Source organism: Engraulis encrasicolus, chromosome 21 (genome assembly GCF_034702125.1).
Source record: "Engraulis encrasicolus isolate BLACKSEA-1 chromosome 21, IST_EnEncr_1.0, whole genome shotgun sequence".
In the NCBI taxonomy this organism is placed as follows: Eukaryota; Metazoa; Chordata; class Actinopteri; order Clupeiformes; family Engraulidae; genus Engraulis; species Engraulis encrasicolus.
This window is the reverse complement of record NC_085877.1, coordinates 15,194,206-15,215,209: the sequence shown is the minus strand read 5'-3', so window position 1 is coordinate 15,215,209 and position 21,004 is coordinate 15,194,206. Positions and strand designations below refer to the sequence as shown.

Genomic DNA, 21,004 nt, shown 5'->3' with positions numbered 1-21,004 from the left:
GTGGACATCCCGCTCACCCGTGGACACGACGCAGTTGATGGGACCTTTGGCGTGATTGCAAAGGTCTTCAGCTAATCGTACAGTGAGAGTGTGCTCCCATAGAGATGCTCACTCATCTCCTTCAAAGAACCGGGGACATATTCATGTTCCAATATTTAGGTTTTTTTTAGATAATACTATCTTCTTTCTCTCTCTCTTTTTCTTTCCAAATCTTATTGAATGACAATTGTGTATGATAATGTGCTTTACGGAGGCTATTGCTATTGAATGCCAGTTTACGAGGATATCACATTATAAAAAAGGCATAATTATAGTAATTTTTATCTTTTTGCCATGACATTTTGCCTTTGTGTAAGTGTAGAATACATCTTAAATGCAAATATGTGAGCATTGCACATTTATTTCCATGGAGAAGTGATACTTTCTAACGTATTCTGCCCAAAATCAAGAATTTCGGCGGCCATTTTGTTTTTTGCCCATTTCATGGTCAAAAACTCAAAATTCAGCTTGGGAACCAGGCTAGCTGAATTCAGGGTACTCTAATTGTCTTAGAAAACTAGGTTCCCAACTTTTACTAAAAAATGCTTCTAACACCCTTATAAAGGGCCTTTTTCTGGAAATGCTTCTAGTCTAATTGACGCTTCACAACGTCCACATGTCCGATGGGGGAGACTACACCTGCTCTGTCCAGACTGGAAACAAGTCATACCAAGCTTTGACACGGCTTCAGGTCGAAGGTAAAGGGGGTGGAATACAGAATGTGTTAAAGGGGCGTCGTGACAACTTATATCTCATGTGTACTAGCTTGAATTGCCGCCATGGCTCTGTTGATCGTCTCTGTCTGTTAAATTAGAACAGCATACTTGTTTGACAGTTAAATTAGAACACCCCACATGCGAGTAAACAAGCAATTGCTTGTAATAAAATAAAATGTATACTGTGTAATACAATAAAATATGCACTTATGGCCATTGGTCTGAAAAACCTAAAAAATACATGTTTTCCATCTGGAAAACAACTTGGCCCACTGGGAAATGGGCCTGCTCATATTGCATCACACCACGTCTGTAAATTGTTGCCTTTCAGGCAGCCTGTTGGGTGTAGATTTGCTATATAATATACTAAGACAATCTGTTTGTTGGGACATAGGTTTTCAAACAGAGCGATAGCAGCATGATGACTATTAATAGAAATGTAATGATAGACTTATTTTTGAGCATTTTTGGGCTGTCATGGGCAAGCGGTTAGATGGTCAGGCTTGTAGCCCAAAGGTTGCCAGTTTGACTCCCGACCCGCCAGGTTGGTGGGGGGAGTAATTAACCAGTGCTCTCCCCCATCCTCCTCCATTGATGGAGGTACCTTGATCATGGTACCGTCCTGCCACACCGCTCCCTTAGGGCACCGTTTGGAGCTGCCCCCTTGCATGGGTGAGGCATACATGCAGTTTCATTGTGTGCAGGCAGCACTGTGTGCTGTGTAGTGCACAATGGCAATGGCTGGGATTTCACTTCACTGTCACTTTTTTCATTTGCCTTAAAACAAATGATAGGCAAGGTGTCCGTGCAGGGCCCTGCCGGACCCGTCACTGCCACGGTGGGACAAGACCTTTACCTTCCCTGTCACCTGTCACCCAACTTCACCGCTGAGGGCATGACCATCAGCTGGCTTCTGAAACGCACAGGCGCGCTGGTGTACAGGTACAAAGACGGCTGTGATGAGGGTGGGCTGGGCGCCTACCGAGGCCGCGTGGCTCTGCTGAGGGAAGAAGTCAGAAGAGGCAATGTGACATTGAGGCTCACCAGCGTCAAGCTTTCAGACGAGGCAGAGTATGTGTGTTCCATTGAAGATGAGCACTACTGGCGTGGCAACATATCAGTACAGCTAAAAGTCAAAGGTAGGAACCCTTAATTTGTGTGCAGCAAGTTTTTCCAACAGTGAAATGGGAATATTTTTGTCTGTCTGTCTGTCTGTCTGTCTGTCTGTCTGTCTGTCTGTCTGTCTGTCTACCTTGCAGTCATTAATTGTGCATCCAGTAGCATTAGTTTCACACCAAAGTATTTTGTTATCTACAACTGGACTGACTGCTGTAAATTATCATTGTCATTCTAGTAAATGCAATTGTGATTTTTTTTCCACCAAGAAAAATATTTCTTGGCCAAGTTGATACATATTATTATTATTATTATTATTATTATTATTATTATTATTATTTTAAACATAGTGAAATGGTAACCTTGAACATTTAAAATTGGTATATTCTAATCTTTCACCCCTTTTTTCCACATTTCTGTGGGGCTACAATGCGTGTAGTGAGGCCTATCGTGATGGGCCCTGTCCATCGCGTTACTGCAGTAGTCGGGGAGGACATCCTTCTGCCCTGTTACCTCGTACCCAACAACAGGGCTGAGAATATGACAGTCGAATGGATTCAACACAGCACGGGCAGACTGGTGCACCTCTACAAAGGTGGACGCAACATGAATGACCGACAGGACCCGGGCTACAGAGACAGGACTGCCCTGTCCAAAGTGGCCCTCAACACAGGCAACGCTTCACTGCAGCTAACCAACGTCCACATGGCCGATGATGGAGACTACTCCTGCTTAATTGGAGATGGACCCTGGAAGCATCAACTGACCATGCATGTTGAAGTCAATGGTATGCCAAATCAGTGACATTTGTTTTGTTTGTTTGTTTGTTTTCTTCATCTATTTATTCTTCGTATAGTGAATTCTACAGTTGTGTTGCATAGTCCGCTGTAATGTATTTCTATCAAGAGCTTGTTGAACATGGAAATCTTTAGACTTTGCTCATCAAAAGGCCTAACTGTTTCAAACAAGATGTCTTAGGCAACACTACTGTCCCTTCATATGCTGAGGTGGCCTCTATTGCTTCATCTAAATCTCTGCGGCACAATAAGACCGCAGTCTTAACTGCAGGCTTAACTGTCAGAAAATACTTAACTTATTCAAGAAGTCACTTTCGCAGTGCAAGGTGAAACTATGGCAGAATGTGTTGAACAGATATCAGACTGAGGTCATTGTGATCTGGGTGTTTGTGCATTTCAGGCAAGCGGATTGACACAGCGCACTCGTGGAAGGCTGGTTTCGGCATCATGTTTGTGCTGGCTCTGGCCCTGGCCACCGCACTTGCTGTGCTGCTGTATCGTGTCCGACGCAGACTGAAAGGTAGAGTCTGATTTTTGCTGTTGCATTGTTCTTAGATGTAGTAGCGTATTAAACATACAGTGCCAAATAAGAGAATGCTCCAAAAGTGTTTGATCACCAACATTCTGTAGACCTACAATGTTACCATTGTAATGTTACCGTTGTATTACAACTTCACAATCCATTTAGATTAAAATGTCTGTGTTTATGTGTTTTCAACAGACAAGTATGTCTTAAAACAGTACGCTGGTGAGTTGAACTTTAATATACATTTTTTATAGTGAATTGTGCAATTTGGAAAAAATATTGTAACACTATAGCCACATGTTATTTTTATATTTTTATATATAATTTTTAAGGCTTTTATTCATATATTTATGGATAGGTTTTGTTTGCTTGTGATAGTAAAGATACAGGTTATATTCCTTAAAAGTTTGGGAATAAAATCCATTCTATGATCTACATATTTTCATTTTAGAAACACAGGAACTGCGGCAACTAAAAGGTTGGTTACCTTACTTATATTGTACGTATGTATGTACATATACTGTATGTGTGAAAACACAGCAATTGTTTATACAACCCCTGGCAAAAAGCATGGAATCACCTATTGTAGAGGATGTTCATTCAGTGGTTTTAATTTTATTGAAAAAAGACAGATCACAGACGTGACGCAACACTGAAGTCATTTCAAAGGGGAACTGTCTGGCTTTAAGAAACACTAAATACTCAAGTTTATGGTGACATTTGGACAATTTTCAGATCCATTCAGTTGAAGGGATGCTTCGGAATGATGACAAAATTTCTTGAAATGGTCATGTACCTGGTCATTGAGCAAAACCTGTGAATATATTCTTTGAAGATAAACACATACGGTCAAGTGTCAAGGCTTACAAATAGCCTGGAACTCAAATCCAAGAGAATATCTGTGGTGGAAGTTTAAGCAAAATGGTCAGTGGCAAAGCTTCAACCTGCAAAGATGATCTGGCACTGCAATCAGATATATTTGGAGTAGGGTACCACTTCTTCTCAATAATCCCATGCCTCAGAGACTGTAGATTGATCTAAAATCCAGAGGTGGTGCAACAATATTTTGAGTGCTTTTTTGTTTTGATTCCATATTTTTCCCCTCAGAGTTGAGTGATTCCATATTTTTTTTCTCTGTGCATGCTCTAAACAAGTAGCCATTACTTACTAACAAAATGGCTTTTTGTTATTTCTTTAAGTGTTTCTTGAACCAGACAGTTGTCCTCTGAAATGACTTCAGTGTCGCAGCTGTGATCCGTCTTTTTTTCTATTCAATTAAAACCACTCAATGGACATCCTCCACGACAGATGATTCCATACTTTTTGCTAGGGGTTGTAAAAGGGACCTCATTGATGTGCAGATCATCCTTGTATCTTTATTAATATTTTTTTTCACCATTCCAGAAACTGAAAAGATAACGGTGTATGTTGGTGAGTGATATCACACTTATTTAGATGGCCTACAAAAATAGGACTATATGAATTTGTGGGACAAACATGTGACTTATCTTGTATTGTGTCATTATTAATACCATGAAAATTAGATGGTATAAAATGACATCTGGTTATATGTTTTTTTGCACATGTTATGTAATATGTTAAGTCTAACAAATTATTTCACCTCCCCCAGATGAGAGAGAGACAATAAACAGAAGGTCTTTGGAGTTCAAAGATGTTCAGGAGATGAGGCGCTTTGGAGGTCTGTAAACTGTGTGTGTGCCTGCGTGCGTGTGTGTGTGCGTGCGTGTGTGCTCACATAATGAACTGCATCTGTATGAAAGGCGCTGTACAAATAAACTTACAGTATATGCACACATACATATACACAAGGTAAGGCAATTCAGACAATTAGATGTTACCATTCAAGACTGATCTAATCTAATCCTGTCTATAGCTAGACCTGTTTCACAAATACTTGGTGTGAAGTCTAGGACTGGAATAGTTATGATTTGATTGCTTAAGCACATATGATATTATTGCCCATATCATACAGAAGCCACCTTTTTTGCTTTCTCTCCAGTGAATGTAACCCTAGATCCTGCCACTGCACACCCCCAGCTCCTCTTGTCTGCCGATGGGAAACAGGTGAGAGGGGGATAGATGATTTAGTGGCATGTGGCACATGCCAATCCAGTGGGGTCACATGATGCTATTCTTCGTTATGGTAGGCTCCTACGGCCATGTTTGTCGAACCGTGCCTATACCACAGCTCATTCCTAACCTGTCAGTGAATAATTGGGCATTTCTCAAAGACTAGTGTGCATCCTTCAAAGTGTATCAGACTTCGTAATCATGCCCAGTGATTGGATAGTCTTTTGGTGAACTCTGCAGAGTATCCAATCACTGGCCGTGACTAATTAGACTGACACACTTCCAAGGCTTATACACTAGACTTTGGGGAATGCCCAATGTGTGTCCACCAACCTGTAAGCATGTCGAACTGTGCCAAGACCAAACCCCATTCCTAGCCCTAACCTGTCAGTGAATAATGTGTGTCCATCAACCTAAGCCTGTCAGTAAAGAAATGTTTAGGGGAGAAAAACATAGCTTTCCTTTGACATGCCACTACCGCATGTCACATGCCACTAAATCATCTAACCCTTACACAAACAGGTTGTCTGTGCAGAATCGCTGCAGAACGTCCCACCCAGCAAGGAAAGGTTCGACACGGAACTCTGGGTCTTGGCACAAAAGAAACTCACCCATGGTTATTTTGAGGTGCTGGTGCAGGGGTGCCGAGACTGGACCGTGGGCGTCGTCCCAGAGCTCATGGACCGGAGTGGGCCTCTGAACTGTACCGCGGCCGACCTTTTCCTGGCGCTGCAGATGCGCAACGGAAACTGTTACGCTACTGAGTACGGTACCCTCGTTCAACTTAGGGAAGATATCCAGAGAATTGGGGTTTTCGTGGGCTATGGTGGAGAGGTTAGCTTCTACGACGTGGACGACAGTCGCGTTGCGCTCTTGTACTCCTTTACTGAGTACTACGTCAATGAAACCGCAACTCTCCTCCCAGTCTTCAGTCCAGGGAGTGGGGACGTCCCGATGATCATTCTCCCGACGTGGGACGTGGAGTTCAGGCCTTTGCTGACTTATGAGGTCAAGTCTGACAAAATAAAGGTCGAGAACTTTCTCACCGGCAAGTACTTAAAGGATAAAATGGTGTTGTAGTCCTACCTGTGAAGTCAGATCAGATGCAATATATAATCGAGTAAGCTGATATAATGAATCCTCAAATTTGTGAAAAATGTCTTGCATCAGAAAACAGAAATTCCTTAAAGCTTTAAGACACCCTTTTGAATGTTTTTGAACAGTGATGATACTGTTGGACTATTGGACTAATGGGATAATTTTGCTTTCCCATTGTTTATTTCACGTTTCATATTCTACTGTATTTGCAAGTTTATTCGCAATGTGTTCTCACCTGCACTTAAATCAACTACAAGTCACACCAGACCCTTTTCTTTCTGCATTGGCATATTATGAACAAAAAAAACTGTCATGTTATTGTTTGCCTAGCCTTAGCTCATTTGCTTTAACTTGGTCATTGTTTTTTAAAAGATATTTTTCTGGGCTTTTTGTGCCTTTTTTGATGACAGGACAGTAGAGATTATGGTGCTGTTTCCACGTAGTAATGGTGGGGTGGCGTCCGCGCCAATGTCTTATCCTGTGCGTATCGCTCGGTGCGTAATTCCAAGAGCAGTATGATAAAGGGAAGAAAGGAGTTGCACACTGGAGCTGGATGCAAAATCAAAAATTGTAGTAAACAAAGCCGAAAAATGTAATGTTTCCACGTAGCAGGATATTTTTTTAGCAGGGTATTTTTTTCTCCTGCTACGTGGAAACGCAACATGTGGATAAAAAAAATCCTCCATTGTAACAAATGCGTTTCAGACCCCTAAACAGGATATTTTTTTCTCCTGCTATTTTTTTCTCCTGCACCTCGATTTTTAAATATCTGCTACGTGGAAACGGAAGGCCAAAACCAATGCAAAACCAATACAAGCCGGAGAAAAAACTATCCACATATAAAAATATCCAGCTACGTGGAAACGGCACCTATGACAGGAAATCAGTGGGACGGAGAGATGGGGGCAACGTTGGGACATGACTCAGGTCGGACTCGAACCCTGGGTCCCCATGGGCATGCAAGCCCAAATGTGTGGGAACTTGGTCATTGTTATTGGTTATTATCAAAATGTGTTTCAAGCACAAGAACAAGCTTTAGTCACGTGGGAGCAGTACACCACTGTGTACACCACTGTGCAGTACACCACTGTATCAGTCGGATGATCAAATATCAGTTTGCCTTTTGGAGGGCACACAACGTATATCTATTGACCTTGCTCATGATCCACCATGGTGAAACGCCACCACTATCAACTTAAAGTCCTGTTGGATGTACAGTTACCATTTGTATGCACATGAACAAGTTGTTCCTTTGAAGTATGTTAGGTACGGTAATCAGGGGTAGACAGATCTGAATTTCTCCTATTTCACTTGCCATGCCATGGAAACTTCAGGCCTGTCACATACAGACAACCAAATTGTTGGCAATTACCTAGGGCCTACAACTGAAAGGGGGCCCCAAGTCCCTCTTTTCCTATAGGGCCCTCAAACACCTTGAACTGGCCCTGGGTAAACTCGCAACAGTATTGGGTATTTCGTATTGTAACTTCTTCTTCAAGTTTGAACCAAGGAAGGAGATTTTTTACACATGTAGTCTTTAAGAGACAATTTCCTAGTCTGTCTGTGCTACATGGCTTTCATGTGGAGGTCTCAAGTCTCTTCCTTTTTCTCTGTGATCTTTGGCTGTTCTTACATCAGCCTCCCTGCTGTCTGCTGTGAAACTCACTGAAATATTCAGTGTTGAGTTGTGGTGTGAATGTGATGTGACCACCTGTCGATGTACTGTACTTGGCGCCCAGGACTTGTCAAGCCAGGGCCACTGACAGCTTTGGGCCCGGGACAACTCTTGTGCCCTGTCAGCTTCTCTGTGTCTGGCAATGATCAACGAACGTTTGATGCATGTCTATATCCTGATAATGTTCTGTACATGAATGGTGTTTTTAATATTAATTTTGTATAGCAAAGGCCCGCTGCAACTGTCAGACGAGTTCCTACGTTATAGCCAAAGGTTTACAACTGTTACTTGTATAGCTGTTATGTGATAAATGAATTATGTGGGTATCTTTTCATCATAATTTTCTGCACATGACTGTTTTAATATTAACCTTGCAGTCTACACATGTTCAATTTGTTTGTTTTGTTTGTTTGTTATTTAAATGTTGTGAAGTCTGCTGAGTGATTGACAGCTGTCATCTCCTGCTCCTGCCTTTGAGATGATTTAAAACCTCCTACCCATTTGCAGAGCATTTGACAGCATTTCCAGTCTTGGCCTGTATACATTTTGCAATCTGTGTTTTTCAAATAAAATGATAGAAACAGATTTCAAACTGAGCTGAGCCCTGAGGAAGGTCAGTAGACCGAAAGCTTGGCCTATTATTAAAAAGAACACAAAGGGCATTTAAGTGTGCAGACATTTTTCTTTCAATTTTACACAGTTTTTGTTTATGTTTGGCACCTTTTAATCGAGAGTGTGTTGTGATCCGGCTAAACACTTAGAAACAGATTTCAATAAAATGCTGTGTTACAGTGTAACATTCATGCATGTCATGGTGATAAGTCGGAGAGAGACACGGGCAGCAGCCAGGGTTTTAATAAGAGGTAGCACTTTTAATGCGCATTCTCACCACACATACTTACTGCACACTGTCATCCACATACACAAACACAGTATAAGTATTCAAAAAATGTGCATTTGTTTCATTATTATATATAAATTATAAAAATAAAACATATACAACATATCTGTACAACAGTTAAATGGATTCTGTTTTTTTTTCATAAAGTAACTGAAGAGAAGGTAAAACCTGGTACAGACATATTTGTAACATAGTAAAACCAAGTTTATGCTATTGATGATTTTTTTACTCACCAGACCCACCTATGCTTTGAACGAATCTGTGTACAGTTTTACAGGACACCGAGGGTGAATTTTTAAAGGGCTACAGACAGCAGAGCTGTGAGGCCCTGCCGCATCTGGTGACGGTTTTGAGATGGTCTGAAGACACCACAGATGCATTGTTGGCAATGTAGTCCACATGTTGCATCTACACCTGGCATTCATATTGGAGTGTTCGTACCAGTGACTACAGAATGCTGACAAGACAAGCTACATTATGCCACGGATACCATTCCGAGTATTACCTTCACCGAGTCAAATGTTGAAGTGAATAAACCTTAAACAAAAGCAAATAAAAAATACAATAGAGGGAGAAAAAATCCTTCACACAGACTTTGACCAGAGGACTTCTAATAACCAGATGCATTCTAATGAAAGAAAAACAACATCTCCCCCTAGTGGTTGTTTTGTAGTAGCTCACTGTATGTCACAGTAATCAGGCTTTTCAAAGAGTTCACTGAACTCTTTTACGTTTTTAATGACTTTAGACATCTGCCTTGCGTTCAAACTTCACACCGTCACATGACTTGTGATCACAGTCATTACTCAGCATACCTCGATTTTTTGTCTTTTTGGATATATACTCAGCAGTTCAGTAGCAACCCTTTGCTTTGGTGGTCGGCCTGTCCTTAGAATAGAAACAGAAATGTCCTTCCAGTACTTCATTCTTCTTTAGCAAGAATAATTTCTATTGCAACATATGGGGCACAATCTCACATGTCATTTCTCTTCCTTTATAATAAATATATTCCCAAAAAAACAAAAAAAACATCGCACGATCTTGGTCCATAGAAGATAATCAGACAGTAACACAGAGAATGGGGTCTGCAATGTTCAGGGCTTGTTTTTTTCGGCGCCATGATTTCTTTATACGGTTGCAGTTTGACCTCTTAGAAATACAGTTAGTTAAATTAAAGAAAGATTGAAAACAGAAAACAAAAATACATGACTTCATTGTCTTTCGTCAACACCTCACATGCCACCTCTGCTGCCTCCAGTGAAGTGAATCCAGAGACCATTTCCAACACACACGCACACGCACGCGCACACACACTCCCAAGGGTTGTCATGCTGTTTTGTCCGGTCTAATAGGTCTTATCAGTCTCTGCTGTTTGTCTCTGGGACCAACCACATCATGTCCGGCAGCCCTTTTTTTGCCAGTCTAGTTGCCATGGCATCTGAGGCTATCCTGGTTGGTATCCCGGAAACCATACGGTGGTGGCGATAAGCAACCGGCCCCTTCTGTTCTGTTTGGCAGTCCTGTGGGGCCTGCTTTGCTTCATGTCAGAAGTCCCTGATTGCATCACTTCCTGTTGGCCAGTTAGCGCGTGTGCGTGTGTCTCAGGTGACCCGCCTTGCTCTGTGGTGTGTGGAAATCTGGAAAGTGTCATTCCTCTTTAGTGCCCTTTCTTAGACCCTAGGACACTTACCGCCAAGGACCCTTGAACCTGGCTTGGACCTTTAGACTAGGATCCTTAGACCCTAGGACACTTGGACACAAGGAGCCTTACACCTAGCTTGCACTTAGACCCTAGGACACTTATACCCAAGGAGCCTTGAACCTGGTTTGAACCCTTAAGCTCTAGGACACTTACACCCAAGGAGCCTTGAACCTGGTTTGAACCCTTAAGCTCTAGGACACTTACACCCAAGGAGCCTTGAACCTGGCTTGAACCCTTGGCCTCTAGGATACTTAGACCCTAGGACACTTGGACCCAAGGACCCTTGAACCTGGTTTGAACCCTTAGGCTCTAGGACACTTACACCCAAGGAGCCTTGAACCTGGCTTAAACCCTTGGCCTCTAGGATACTTAGACCCTAGGACACTTATACCTTGGGCCCTAAGTAGGGCGCTTGGACCCTTGGGCCATTGTCCTGGTCCTCTGTGGTGTTGCCCCCTCTCACCCTTTGGCTCTTCTTGCTTTTAGAGGATTTGCTGTTCCCTCCAAGGAACTCCCCGGAGGGAGGAGCCTCAGGAGGACGGATCAGGCCATGCGACCCATGACCTTTTGACATCTGAACCGAGCTCTGCAGTCTTTGGTTTTGGCCCCTTTCCGAGCCCTGAGCCTTCGGAGGAACCGCGACACATATACAGTATATTGGACCAATGTCAACTCTAGTGTCTGTACGTGTCTGTGTGTGTGTGTGTTCTTGTGTGTGTGGGTATACATTATGATGTGTGTATACATCATGATTGTGTGTGCGCACATGTCTGTTTCGGTGTGTTTTTCAGGTGGTGTGGTGTCTTGGGGCTTTGTGAGAGGGTCTTACGGCAAGTGAAGTAGTCCGTAGTTCCCGGCAGAAGCTCAAAGGTGCATGTTAGCCAATAACAACGCTTCAAAAGAGAACCACCCGCCCCTCAACTCCCACCTGTCCAATGGGTGTCTGTCTGGACAGTGTGAAAATGGATAATGAGGGGGGTGGGTTGGAGGGTAGGGGTGCGCGTGCAACTGGAGCCAATCACACTCGATGAAATCACAGAGAGTCAAAAATTGCGAGATGTGTAACAAACGTAATTACAGGAAGAAGACGAACAGAGGTGGGGGAGACATTATGCGAATGGGGATTCGCTGTTTACAGACAAACGCTCATTTGTGTTGCGTTTCCAATGTGTTGGTGAGTGGCTAGGAATAATATCTGCACAAGAATAGCAACAAACCCCAGGGATGTGTAAGATTATGCCAACCACGCAACACACACATACACGTGAAAATAACACTAATGCAATTGCACTGGTGTCACTCTCTCCACAGTACGCTTCCATTGTATGGCTTCTGTGTCCTGACGATCACAGTGGCAGTCAGTCATCAAAAGGCTGCGGCTCTCATCACATCAACCCATCTCTCCATCCCTCTTCTCTTATCTTCTCCCCATCTATCCATCCTCTATTCACCCTCCCCCTTCTCTCGCTCTCTTGTGACGTCTCTTCATCCCTCCCCCTCTCTCTCTCTCTTCAACTTTTTTTCTCTTGTTCTATCTATCTCTCTCTCTCAGATGGAGCTCTCTTCGCACTGGGCCAGTGGCGCACCGCGGAACATCTGCAGTCCGGCCAGCTCCTCCTCCAGGCAGGCCGACAGGCCCTCGCCCATCTCGGACACCGACAGCGCCTCGGACAGGCCCTCCCCTTCCTCGCCCTCGGGCCCGGGCCGCCCGTCCTGGGGTGGGGGGCTGTGGGGGCTGTGGTGCAGGTTGTGGAGGTTGTGGTGGTGATTGTGCAGCTGCTGCTGGATGTGATTGTAGCTGGCGGCGGCCGCCAGCTTGCCCGCCGACTCCCGCCGGCTGATCTCTCCGCTGCTGCCGCTGGTGCTGTTGTTGCAGTAGATGTGCGGCCCGTTGTGCCCGTTATGCCCGGGGTTGTTGTGCCCGGAGATGATGTTGTGCCCGCCGACTCCGCCGCCGGTGCCCGTGCCGTGCCCGTTGACGGTGCCGTTGCGCTTGGTGAGGGGCACGGCCTCCGACAGCAGGCTGGCGCTGCTGGGCGACTGTGGCGTGTCGGAGGACGGCAGCAGGTCGTGCCGCTTCTCGGAGAGGGACGAGTCGTGGCCGCCCACGCACTTGCCCACCCCCATGCCCATGCCCAGGGCGCGGCTGCGGCGCAGCACCAGGCAGAAGGCCACGGTGCCCCCGACCAGCGCGCCCACGGCGAACAGCACCACGTACCACACCACGAAGTGGCGGCCCGCGCCCGCCTGCGCCAGGGTGTTGGTGCTGGGCTCGTCCAGGGTCAGGTGGTACTCGGCACGCAGGCACGGCGGCTGCTCCCGGCCCCCTGAGAAGAGGAGAGAAGAGAAGAGGAAGGAATGAAAGGGAAGATATTGGATGAGACGAGACGAGAAGAGAAGAGAAGAGAAGAGAAGAGAAGAGAAGAGAAGAGAAGAGAAGATATTTTTTAATTTTTCATTTAGGACTGTTCCTTGTCGTACAGTGTCGTAACACAGTCACGCACATGTCATAAACATTATGTCCATTTCATAACCATTTAATGACTGCTGCCATTCAGTGACATTCGGCTGCGGTAAAGACAGCCCGAACAATATCAACTTTTCATGACCATAAAACATTTATGACATTGACATCATGTTTATGACTCATTCATGACTGTGTCATGACACTGTTTTGACACTTCCATGACACTGTTATGACGATGTCATATCCTGCATATGATGCCAACAGTACTGCTGTTTATCATGTATACACATACCTTCTTCACACAGGCAGCGGTAGGTGCCCACCGTCTGGTCCGAGGCCAGGACCTCCAGGTCGGCGAGGCGCTGGCGCGTGTGGCGGTGAGGTGGGTGCTGCCAGGAGCAGGGGCGCGGCGAGACCTGCACGCACGGCAGGAGCACGCGCAGACCCTCCAGGACACGCAGCTCTGTCACCGCCGGGGAACAGCGGCCTGGGAGAGAGAGAGAGAGAGAGAGAGAGAGATGTGAAGTTAGACAGTGAGATATGGGAATGGAGAGAGAGAGAGAGAGAGAGAGAGAGAGAGAGAGAGAGAGAGAGAGAGAGAGAGAGAGAGAGAGAGTATGTTTGGTGTTCTGTTTTGGAATGATGATTCAGTGCTCTCCAAAATAGTCGTGGAACCATCAGAGCCCAAATTGCTCTGGCACTGCCCCACTCACAGCTCTGGCCAAGACTGTATAGACCAGCCATATTGATCAGGCAGCTAATGGCTTTGTGATGATTTAAGACACTGTTTCCTAAGCTTTGCTTTCGTAGCCCCTTAATGTGCGCCGTACCTCCAGTGGCACGCTGCAATAGCCATTCAAATGTAGCTACCATAGCACTACAATACTATGACACAACACAGGCCCTTTAGCAATGCACCACGACTTGGTCATTACCATACTGGTAACAACAAATTTATAAAGCCGCGTCTTAAGGGGTTAAAGAGAGTGAGAGAATAGTTGTGTATGTGTCTGGACGTGTGTAGTAATAAGCAGCCTGGCTGAGTGACACTGGTAATGCTTCCTGTATCCAACACTGTCAAAATAGTGCAATTTGAATATAGAAATAATTACTGTAAATGGGGTCTATTAAAATGTGTTGTACAGGTGAGGCAATCTTTCCTACTTTATATCAGAATGGTTTTCTACACAATACTGTATGGCTGTTTTGCAAATGAATATGATGGCCTACTTTTTCGTAACCTTTTACGACAAGACCCCTGTTGTACCTTTGTTGTTTCAAGAACGGTAATGACCAAGTTGTAACATATTACTGAAGAATCTTTGTAAAGTCGTAGTGGGGTAGCACTATGGTAGCAAAATCCTTTTCAATGACTACTACAGCCTTCAGTAGTCCAGTGTACTGGTAGAACGGTGTGCATGGCAACAGTTATGCAAATTAAGCCGTTTTTAATTGCAAACGGAATAGAAAATACAATGAGCAACAGATTATGCAGGTGGCCTACCTTCTCCACTGCTGCACAGACTCAGTGGGTCTTCAAAGTCTCCATCTCCAAACCTAGCAAACGCAGAAACCAAAATCAATCAGAATTATTCAGCCAGGACTGCTCTCACACAAACACACACCAGCATGAACGTTTTGCTCACTTTGCTACTGCAAGCAAGCAACAGATGACTGATTCACTCAACTACAGAGAATGGAGAAATAATAAAATGCAAAAAATCTTTCTACACAGCAAGCTTTAACAAGACATGTTTTATGGATTTGATATAAGAAAATAATCATTCCATTCAGCACTTTAAAAAGACAATGCAGGCCCGTCGACAGGGAGGGACAAAGGGGTATGTTGTCCCGGGCCCAGGGAGATAGGGGGCCTAGAATTGGGTCCCCATTACATTGCATGTAATGGATAAGGGGGCCCTTTAAAATGAGGCCTGGGCCCAGCAAAAGCTGTCAGAGGGCTTGAGACAATGTACACATATATTGAGCCATTATGGTATGGCATTATTTGATATAGGAACATAAACTATACTGAAATGAATATCCTTAAAAAGTATATAGCCTTGTAGTCTACTGAAAAGAGAACACTGTAACAAGACAACAAGACAATGTCAACATATATTCAGAAATTATGGTCATTGTATAAGAACAACCTTTAAAGATATAATACAATTAGAATATTACAAATGTGTATTATATCAATGCGCCTACATGCGTCTAAACCTGTATGCATGTAGTATGTGATATATGTGGGCGTCAACATATGGCCACATTCTGTTTGTGTGGGTAGCCAGCCCATGCTACCGACGCATACATACAGTATGTGTTAACTCCCAAGTGACAATGGACTGTACCTTTTCAATATTTTAACCATGCTTTGTTTTGTGAATAGGGTAATAAATAGTAAATAGGTATGGTACAGTAATAAACTGTAAACAGGTATGGTTTTCGGTTGACAAAATTAAGAATGTACTGTAACAGCAGAAATTCTGTTCCTGATGGCTTTCACTTTTTACTGGATGTTGCTCTTTTTTTCACTTGCAATAATTCTGCCTTTCCATTTACTGAACTGACACTTGAAATTTGATTGCTTAATGAGATGTGTGTGTAACGTATGCATTCGTGCAGATTTGTGCGTGCGCGTATGTCACTTACTCCATGCCGACGCTATCGCAGGTGCCTGCTTTGGGCTTCCAGGCGCAGCCCAGGCCGCGGGCGCGAGCACACACCTCACAGCTGGAGTAGAGAGCACAGCCCTCGGCCGGCTGGCGCACCAGGGCGGATGGAGAACCCACCAGAGCACCGTCCTGAAAGAGAGAGAGAGAGAGAGAGAGAGAGAGAGAGAGAGAGAGAGAGAGAGAGAGAGAGAGAGAGAGAAAGAGAGAGTGAGAGAGAAAGAGAGAGTGAGAGAGAGACAGATGACAGACGGACAGACAGACAGACAGTCAGACAGCCAGATAGGCAAACAGACAGACACACAGAGAGAGAAAAACAGGATATGAAGTCAAACAAGGACTACATTGAGCTGGTGAAGACTCAAACATCAGTCGAGAACAAAAGGGAAAAGTGGTGAACAAGACCGACAGTGGAAAGAGGAGAAAATTCTGTGTGTACCTTGTGCAAAATGATGTTATTGACCGGCTGAGGAGGGTGGAAGAGAGGAATCTCTTGCAGCAGAGTAGCATTCTGACCAACCACCGCCACTCTATGCAGCTCCCCACGATCTGAGACACACGCACGCACGCACGCACGCACACACACACACACACACACACACACACACACACACACACACACACACACACACACACACACACACACACACACACACACACACACAACATTTTATGTTAGTTTGCTTTTTATTACTTTGTTTTGAGAAGTTACCTTTAGGCACACAACAGACACATTCAATAAAAAATGGAAGCGGAATCTCCATGCAGATGATAGCAGAGAATCTTGTTTTATGTGTTCATATTCTTTTTATCATGGGAGTAGAATTATATTGAAGGCAAAAAATGACTTTGGGGCACAGTAAAAAAAAAAAGTTATAATCACATTATGCATACAGCTCACTCGAAGGTAGAGTAGGAGAGTCTCTCCTAGAGTGTTCATTTTTTTTTTCAAATTAGCTTAAAATCCCCTACTCCACCTGCGGCAAAATAAATTCATAAAATGCTCTCTGAAACACAAATAAATTGTGCTACGTATGAATAAAATAAAATGCAGCTAAGTTTGACTACAACATAGAGGAGACTGTTATCCTAACACAATCTGCATATGACAGGGGGCGCAGTAGCCCAACGAGCCAAGTTGTTGCACCACTACAACGGTGAACCGGGTTCGATTCCGGCCTGAGGTCCTTTGTCTATTCGTCCACATCTCTCTCTCTCCCCACTCATTTCCTGTCACATCCTAAAACTGTCCTACCTCAAATAAAGGCAGTAAAGCCCCAAAAAAAAGCGTAAAAAAGAAATCTACCTGACAAGGCACAGGTCGACAGCATCATGCATTGCTGAAACCCGATCAGAGGCATACTATCTCGCTAAAGATGAATGTTTTTGTAAATTGTCCCTTATAGGTAAACCATACCACAGAGGGGAGTGCTGTGTCTAATCATAAAGGCATAAAAGGCCCTAAAAATAAAATAGTCTATAAACTCTAAACGCTAAACTCTGTATCTGCACAAATGTACTCAGAGCCGGTTTTACCAACAGCCAGAATAAGCAATTGCCTAGGGCCCCACTAAAACTCTCCAATATGAGCCCCCAACAGTCAGCCCTGACATGGTCAATTCCAGGAGAAATAATTCAAGAGGGCCCTCATGTCTGTATTTCACCTAGGGCCCCCAAAATGGGTAGAACTGCCACTGCCTTTACCTGTGCCCAGGTGAAGCACCACGGCGGCCCGCTTGTCCTCCTCGCCCATAGAGGTCAGGGTGACGGCCAGCTTGGTGTACGTAATGCCCCTCCTGACCAGCAGGGGCGCCGACACCACGCTGTTCTCCATGAGCGGGTGATCGCGCATGAACGTCAGCACCTTGTCCGGCAACTTCAGGGACGAGTCAAAGCCCGCATCTTTCAGATCGTTGTTCAGACACTGCAACGGGAAGAGGGGAAATAACTTCAGAGAGAGTAGAAGTAAACAAACTGCATCTCCGACTGAACTTTTATGTAAGACATACAGCATTATAACTCATTAGGGTCTTCATCTTGATGGGTGGAATGTGCATAAATGTACTTCTTTCAAGACTAGCGTTTGGTCAATCCCAGATATTAATGCATGGCACTGATAGGCTGACGTTAGAGAGTGGGCAGGTCACCTGTCCCGGGCGTGGGGTGGGCACGGGCTCCGGGTTGATCCAGTTCTCGCAGGTCTTCTTCAGCTCCTTGAAGGGGCCGTCCATCACCTTGCTGATGTCCGCCAGGCTGTACACACACACCGCGGACAGCTCCTCTTTCTCCCTGCACACACACACATAAAAAGGGATTGTGGCAAACATTCAGGAAATAACACAACCACCAGGGTTTGATTTTTAGGGGGGGAATGGGGTTTTGATATCTCAACTTCAACATGGTTGTAACTTTGTAACTCCACTGACGTTGCTTTAAATCTTAAAAATATCCCCCTATTGGTTTTCTGGACCCCCTTTTGGGACCTTGACGACCGCTAACACTGACCCAAATGTAAAAATGTTGTGTATATGTTGTGCTGTATATAAAGACAGAAAGGCATTGGATTCATGTTCTGGGCTGCTTGGGTGTTGGGACCAGTGTGTTATGTGATGTTCTATTCTATTCTATTCTATTCTATTCTATTCTATTCTATTCTATTACCACTGCAAGGTAGAAACGTCATAGAAGTGAGTGCCGGCCGGATCTCTGTTTTGCTTGTTACGCAACATAATATAATATATACCGTAATATAATATAATATAATATAATATAATATAATATAATATAATATAATATAATATAATATAATATAATATAATATAATATAATATAATATAATATAATATAATATAATATAATATAATTATATTGTACTTTATTACGTTATATTACATAATACTACATTATATTATATCACCTCTGTGAGGTGAATATGACGTAGAGGTGCCTGCTGCCTACTATGTTATGCGATGTTATGGTTGTGTTATGTTATGTTGTGCTTCTATTGGGGTCTCTTGGCTAGCACTGCTTGGTATGATATGGGATGCTATACTATATTAAATCATAGATATGGTCTATACACAATATATATTGTATTATCTCACCACTCTGAAGGGAATATGCCATAGAAGTGTGTGGTGCTGGGGTCTAACGGTCCACTGCTAATTGTTATTGATGATATGGGAAGCTATACTATATTAAATCATATATACGTACGTATACGTATAGACAGTATATATTGCATTATCTTACCACTGTGAGGTGAATATGCCGTAGAAGTGTGTGCTGCTGGGGTCTCCGGGCCGGTGCTGCTTGGTGAAGACGTCGGTGAGGACGTTGAAGCGCTGGCCGCTGGCCCGGTCCTCACACACCAGCTGGGCCTTCAGGAAGGTGGTCCAGCGCCGCTGCAGAGTCTTCATGCCACCCACGTCCGACTGGAGAAGAGAGAGGAGGGGGATGGAGAAGAGAGAGGAGGGGTGGAGATGGGGAGAGGAGGGGTGGAGAGAGGGAGAGGAGGGGTGGAGAGGGGGAGAGAGAGGGGGAGAGGGGGGATGGAGAGGGGAGGGGGAGGGAATAGAGAAGAGAGGAGGGGTGGAGAGGGAGAGAATGGTAGGGATGGAGAGGGGAGAGTGATGAGTGGGGTGGAGGAATGCAGAGAGAGAGAGGGGTAGAGGGAATGGAGAGGGGTAGAGGGGATGGAGAGGGGAGAGGGGATGGAGAGGGGAGAGGGATGGAGAGGGGGAGAGAGAGAGGGGTAAAGGGGATGGAGAAGAGGGGAGGGGTGGAGAGGGGTAGAGAGATGGGTAGAGGGGGATGGATAGGGGAGAGGGATGGAGAAGAGAGGAGGGTTGGAGAGTGAGGGAGAGGGATGAGTTTAGGGAGTGGGGTAAGAGAGATGGAGTGAGAGAGGGGGAGAGGAGAGGAGATGAATGAGAGGCATAAGCATGGCGAGTGGGAGAGAAGATGGAGAGTGAGGAGGGTAAGAATAAGAGGGAGAGACAAAGAAAGAGAGAGCGAGTTTGTGAAGATGGGGGAGAGAGAGAGACAGAGAGAGAGAGAGAGAGAGGGAGAAAGATGAATGCGTACCCTTCATTAGAGTGAGCCATCAGTGCCAATTAGACCAACTGTTTCAACAAGGCATGTTAATTAACCAGAGGGGCAGTGTTTGTCTGCCTGTGTTGCTGGTAGAGAGAGAGAGAGAGAGTGTGTGTGTGTGTGTGTGTGTGTGTGTGTGTGTGTGTGTGTGTGTGTGTGTGTGTGTGTGTGTGTGTGTGTGTGTGTGTGTGTGTCTGTGTGTCTGTGTGTGTGTGTACGTCCGGGTGTGTGCGTGGCGTGCTTCTGTGCTTGCATGTGTGTGCGCATGTGTGTGCGTGTGTGTGTATTTGTCTTTGTCTATGTGTCTCTGTAAGTTCCAGAGTACATTTTTTATCTGTGTGTGTGTGTGTGTGTGTGTGTGTGTGCGTACAGTATGTATGTGTCTGTTTTGTCTGTGTGTCTCTGTAATTTCCTGAGTACAAATTTTGATCTGTGTGTGTGTGTGTCTGTGAAAATATGTGTGTGTGAGTGTGTGTGCGCGTGCGCGGGCATGTGTGTGTGTATGTGCGCGTGCGTGTGTGTGTGTATGTGTGTTTGTGAATGAGTGTGTGTATGTGCGCGTGCGTGGGTGTGTGAGTGTGTATGAAAATGCTTATTTTGATTATTTTGTGTGTGTGTGTGTGTGTGTGTGTGTGTGTGTGTGTGTGTGTGTGTGTGTGTGTGTGTGTGTGTGTGTGTGTGTGTGTGTGTGTGTGTGTGTGTGTATGAAAATGTCTGAGTGCATATTTGCTTGTGTGTGCGTGCCTGCATGCATGTGTACGTGTGATGAGACAGCACAGATGGTGGTGTTGGTTGCGTTTGTCATATTCCGTCGGGGGGGGTGGGGGCTGATTAAGTCCCTCTGTGATTATGCAAAGCCATCGCAACAGGACAACAGCCCCATCAAACTCCTGCAGCGCTTACAGCACTCCTCTTCATCACTGACCTTACTTGGCACTTAAGTCCAGTGCTTCCTGGGGCCCAAGACAAAGCCATCTAAAAGCCCCCCACCCAATACATACAATGTAATAAGGACCCAATTCTGGGACCCACTCTATCCCTGGGCCCGGGACAACATACCCCTTTGTCCCCCCCTGTCGAGCTCCCTGCATGTGTCCTCTGATGAA

General features: G+C 44.8%; 3 protein-coding genes across 3 annotated transcripts in view; 2 read left to right on the top strand and 1 right to left on the bottom strand.

Annotated features, from left to right (window-relative positions):
* Positions 1–655: 655 nt before the first annotated feature.
* LOC134438072 (myelin-oligodendrocyte glycoprotein-like) lies at positions 656–3,199 on the top strand. The gene is made up of 4 exons (XM_063187660.1): positions 656–737; positions 1,550–1,894; positions 2,311–2,658; positions 3,069–3,199. Exons 1-4 carry the CDS (start codon positions 656–658, stop codon positions 3,197–3,199), a joined length of 906 nt encoding a protein of 301 aa, XP_063043730.1.
* Positions 3,200–4,834: 1,635 nt separating this feature from the next.
* On the top strand, positions 4,835–6,527 carry LOC134437768 (probable E3 ubiquitin-protein ligase TRIML1). The gene is made up of 3 exons (XM_063187300.1): positions 4,835–4,893; positions 5,215–5,279; positions 5,808–6,527. The coding sequence occupies exons 1-3, from the start codon at positions 4,878–4,880 to the stop codon at positions 6,363–6,365; spliced, it is 639 nt and encodes a 212-aa protein (XP_063043370.1). The 5' UTR covers positions 4,835–4,877; the 3' UTR covers positions 6,366–6,527.
* A 2,388-nt stretch (positions 6,528–8,915) lies between these two features.
* Positions 8,916–21,004, bottom strand: part of sema4f (sema domain, immunoglobulin domain (Ig), transmembrane domain (TM) and short cytoplasmic domain, (semaphorin) 4F) — a 153,472-nt gene continuing 141,383 nt past the window's right edge. The window contains exons 8-15 of the mRNA XM_063186270.1: positions 19,056–19,237; positions 17,951–18,092; positions 17,508–17,727; positions 16,243–16,352; positions 15,784–15,935; positions 14,633–14,685; positions 13,421–13,615; positions 8,916–12,988 (exon numbers count right to left, since the gene is read on the bottom strand). Of these exons, the coding sequence (XP_063042340.1) occupies positions 12,210–12,988; positions 13,421–13,615; positions 14,633–14,685; positions 15,784–15,935; positions 16,243–16,352; positions 17,508–17,727; positions 17,951–18,092; positions 19,056–19,237 (1,833 nt within the window). The 3' untranslated portion in view covers positions 8,916–12,209. The remainder of the gene's footprint in view (positions 12,989–13,420; positions 13,616–14,632; positions 14,686–15,783; positions 15,936–16,242; positions 16,353–17,507; positions 17,728–17,950; positions 18,093–19,055; positions 19,238–21,004) is intronic.

What these genes read in the sequence shown, in the direction of transcription:
- LOC134437768 (XM_063187300.1), top strand. An exon ending in TGTCTGCCGATGGGAAACAG is followed by an intron (nt 5,280 to 5,807) that starts GTGAGAGGGGGA and finishes TTACACAAACAG; the next exon opens with GTTGTCTGTGCAGAATCGCT.
- LOC134438072 (XM_063187660.1), top strand. Translation starts at nt 656, where the DNA reads ATGTCCGATGGGGGAGACTACACCTGCTCTGTCCAGACTGGAAACAAG. An exon ending in AGTACAGCTAAAAGTCAAAG is followed by an intron (nt 1,895 to 2,310) that starts GTAGGAACCCTT and finishes CAATGCGTGTAG; the next exon opens with TGAGGCCTATCGTGATGGGC. An exon ending in CATGCATGTTGAAGTCAATG is followed by an intron (nt 2,659 to 3,068) that starts GTATGCCAAATC and finishes TGTGCATTTCAG; the next exon opens with GCAAGCGGATTGACACAGCG.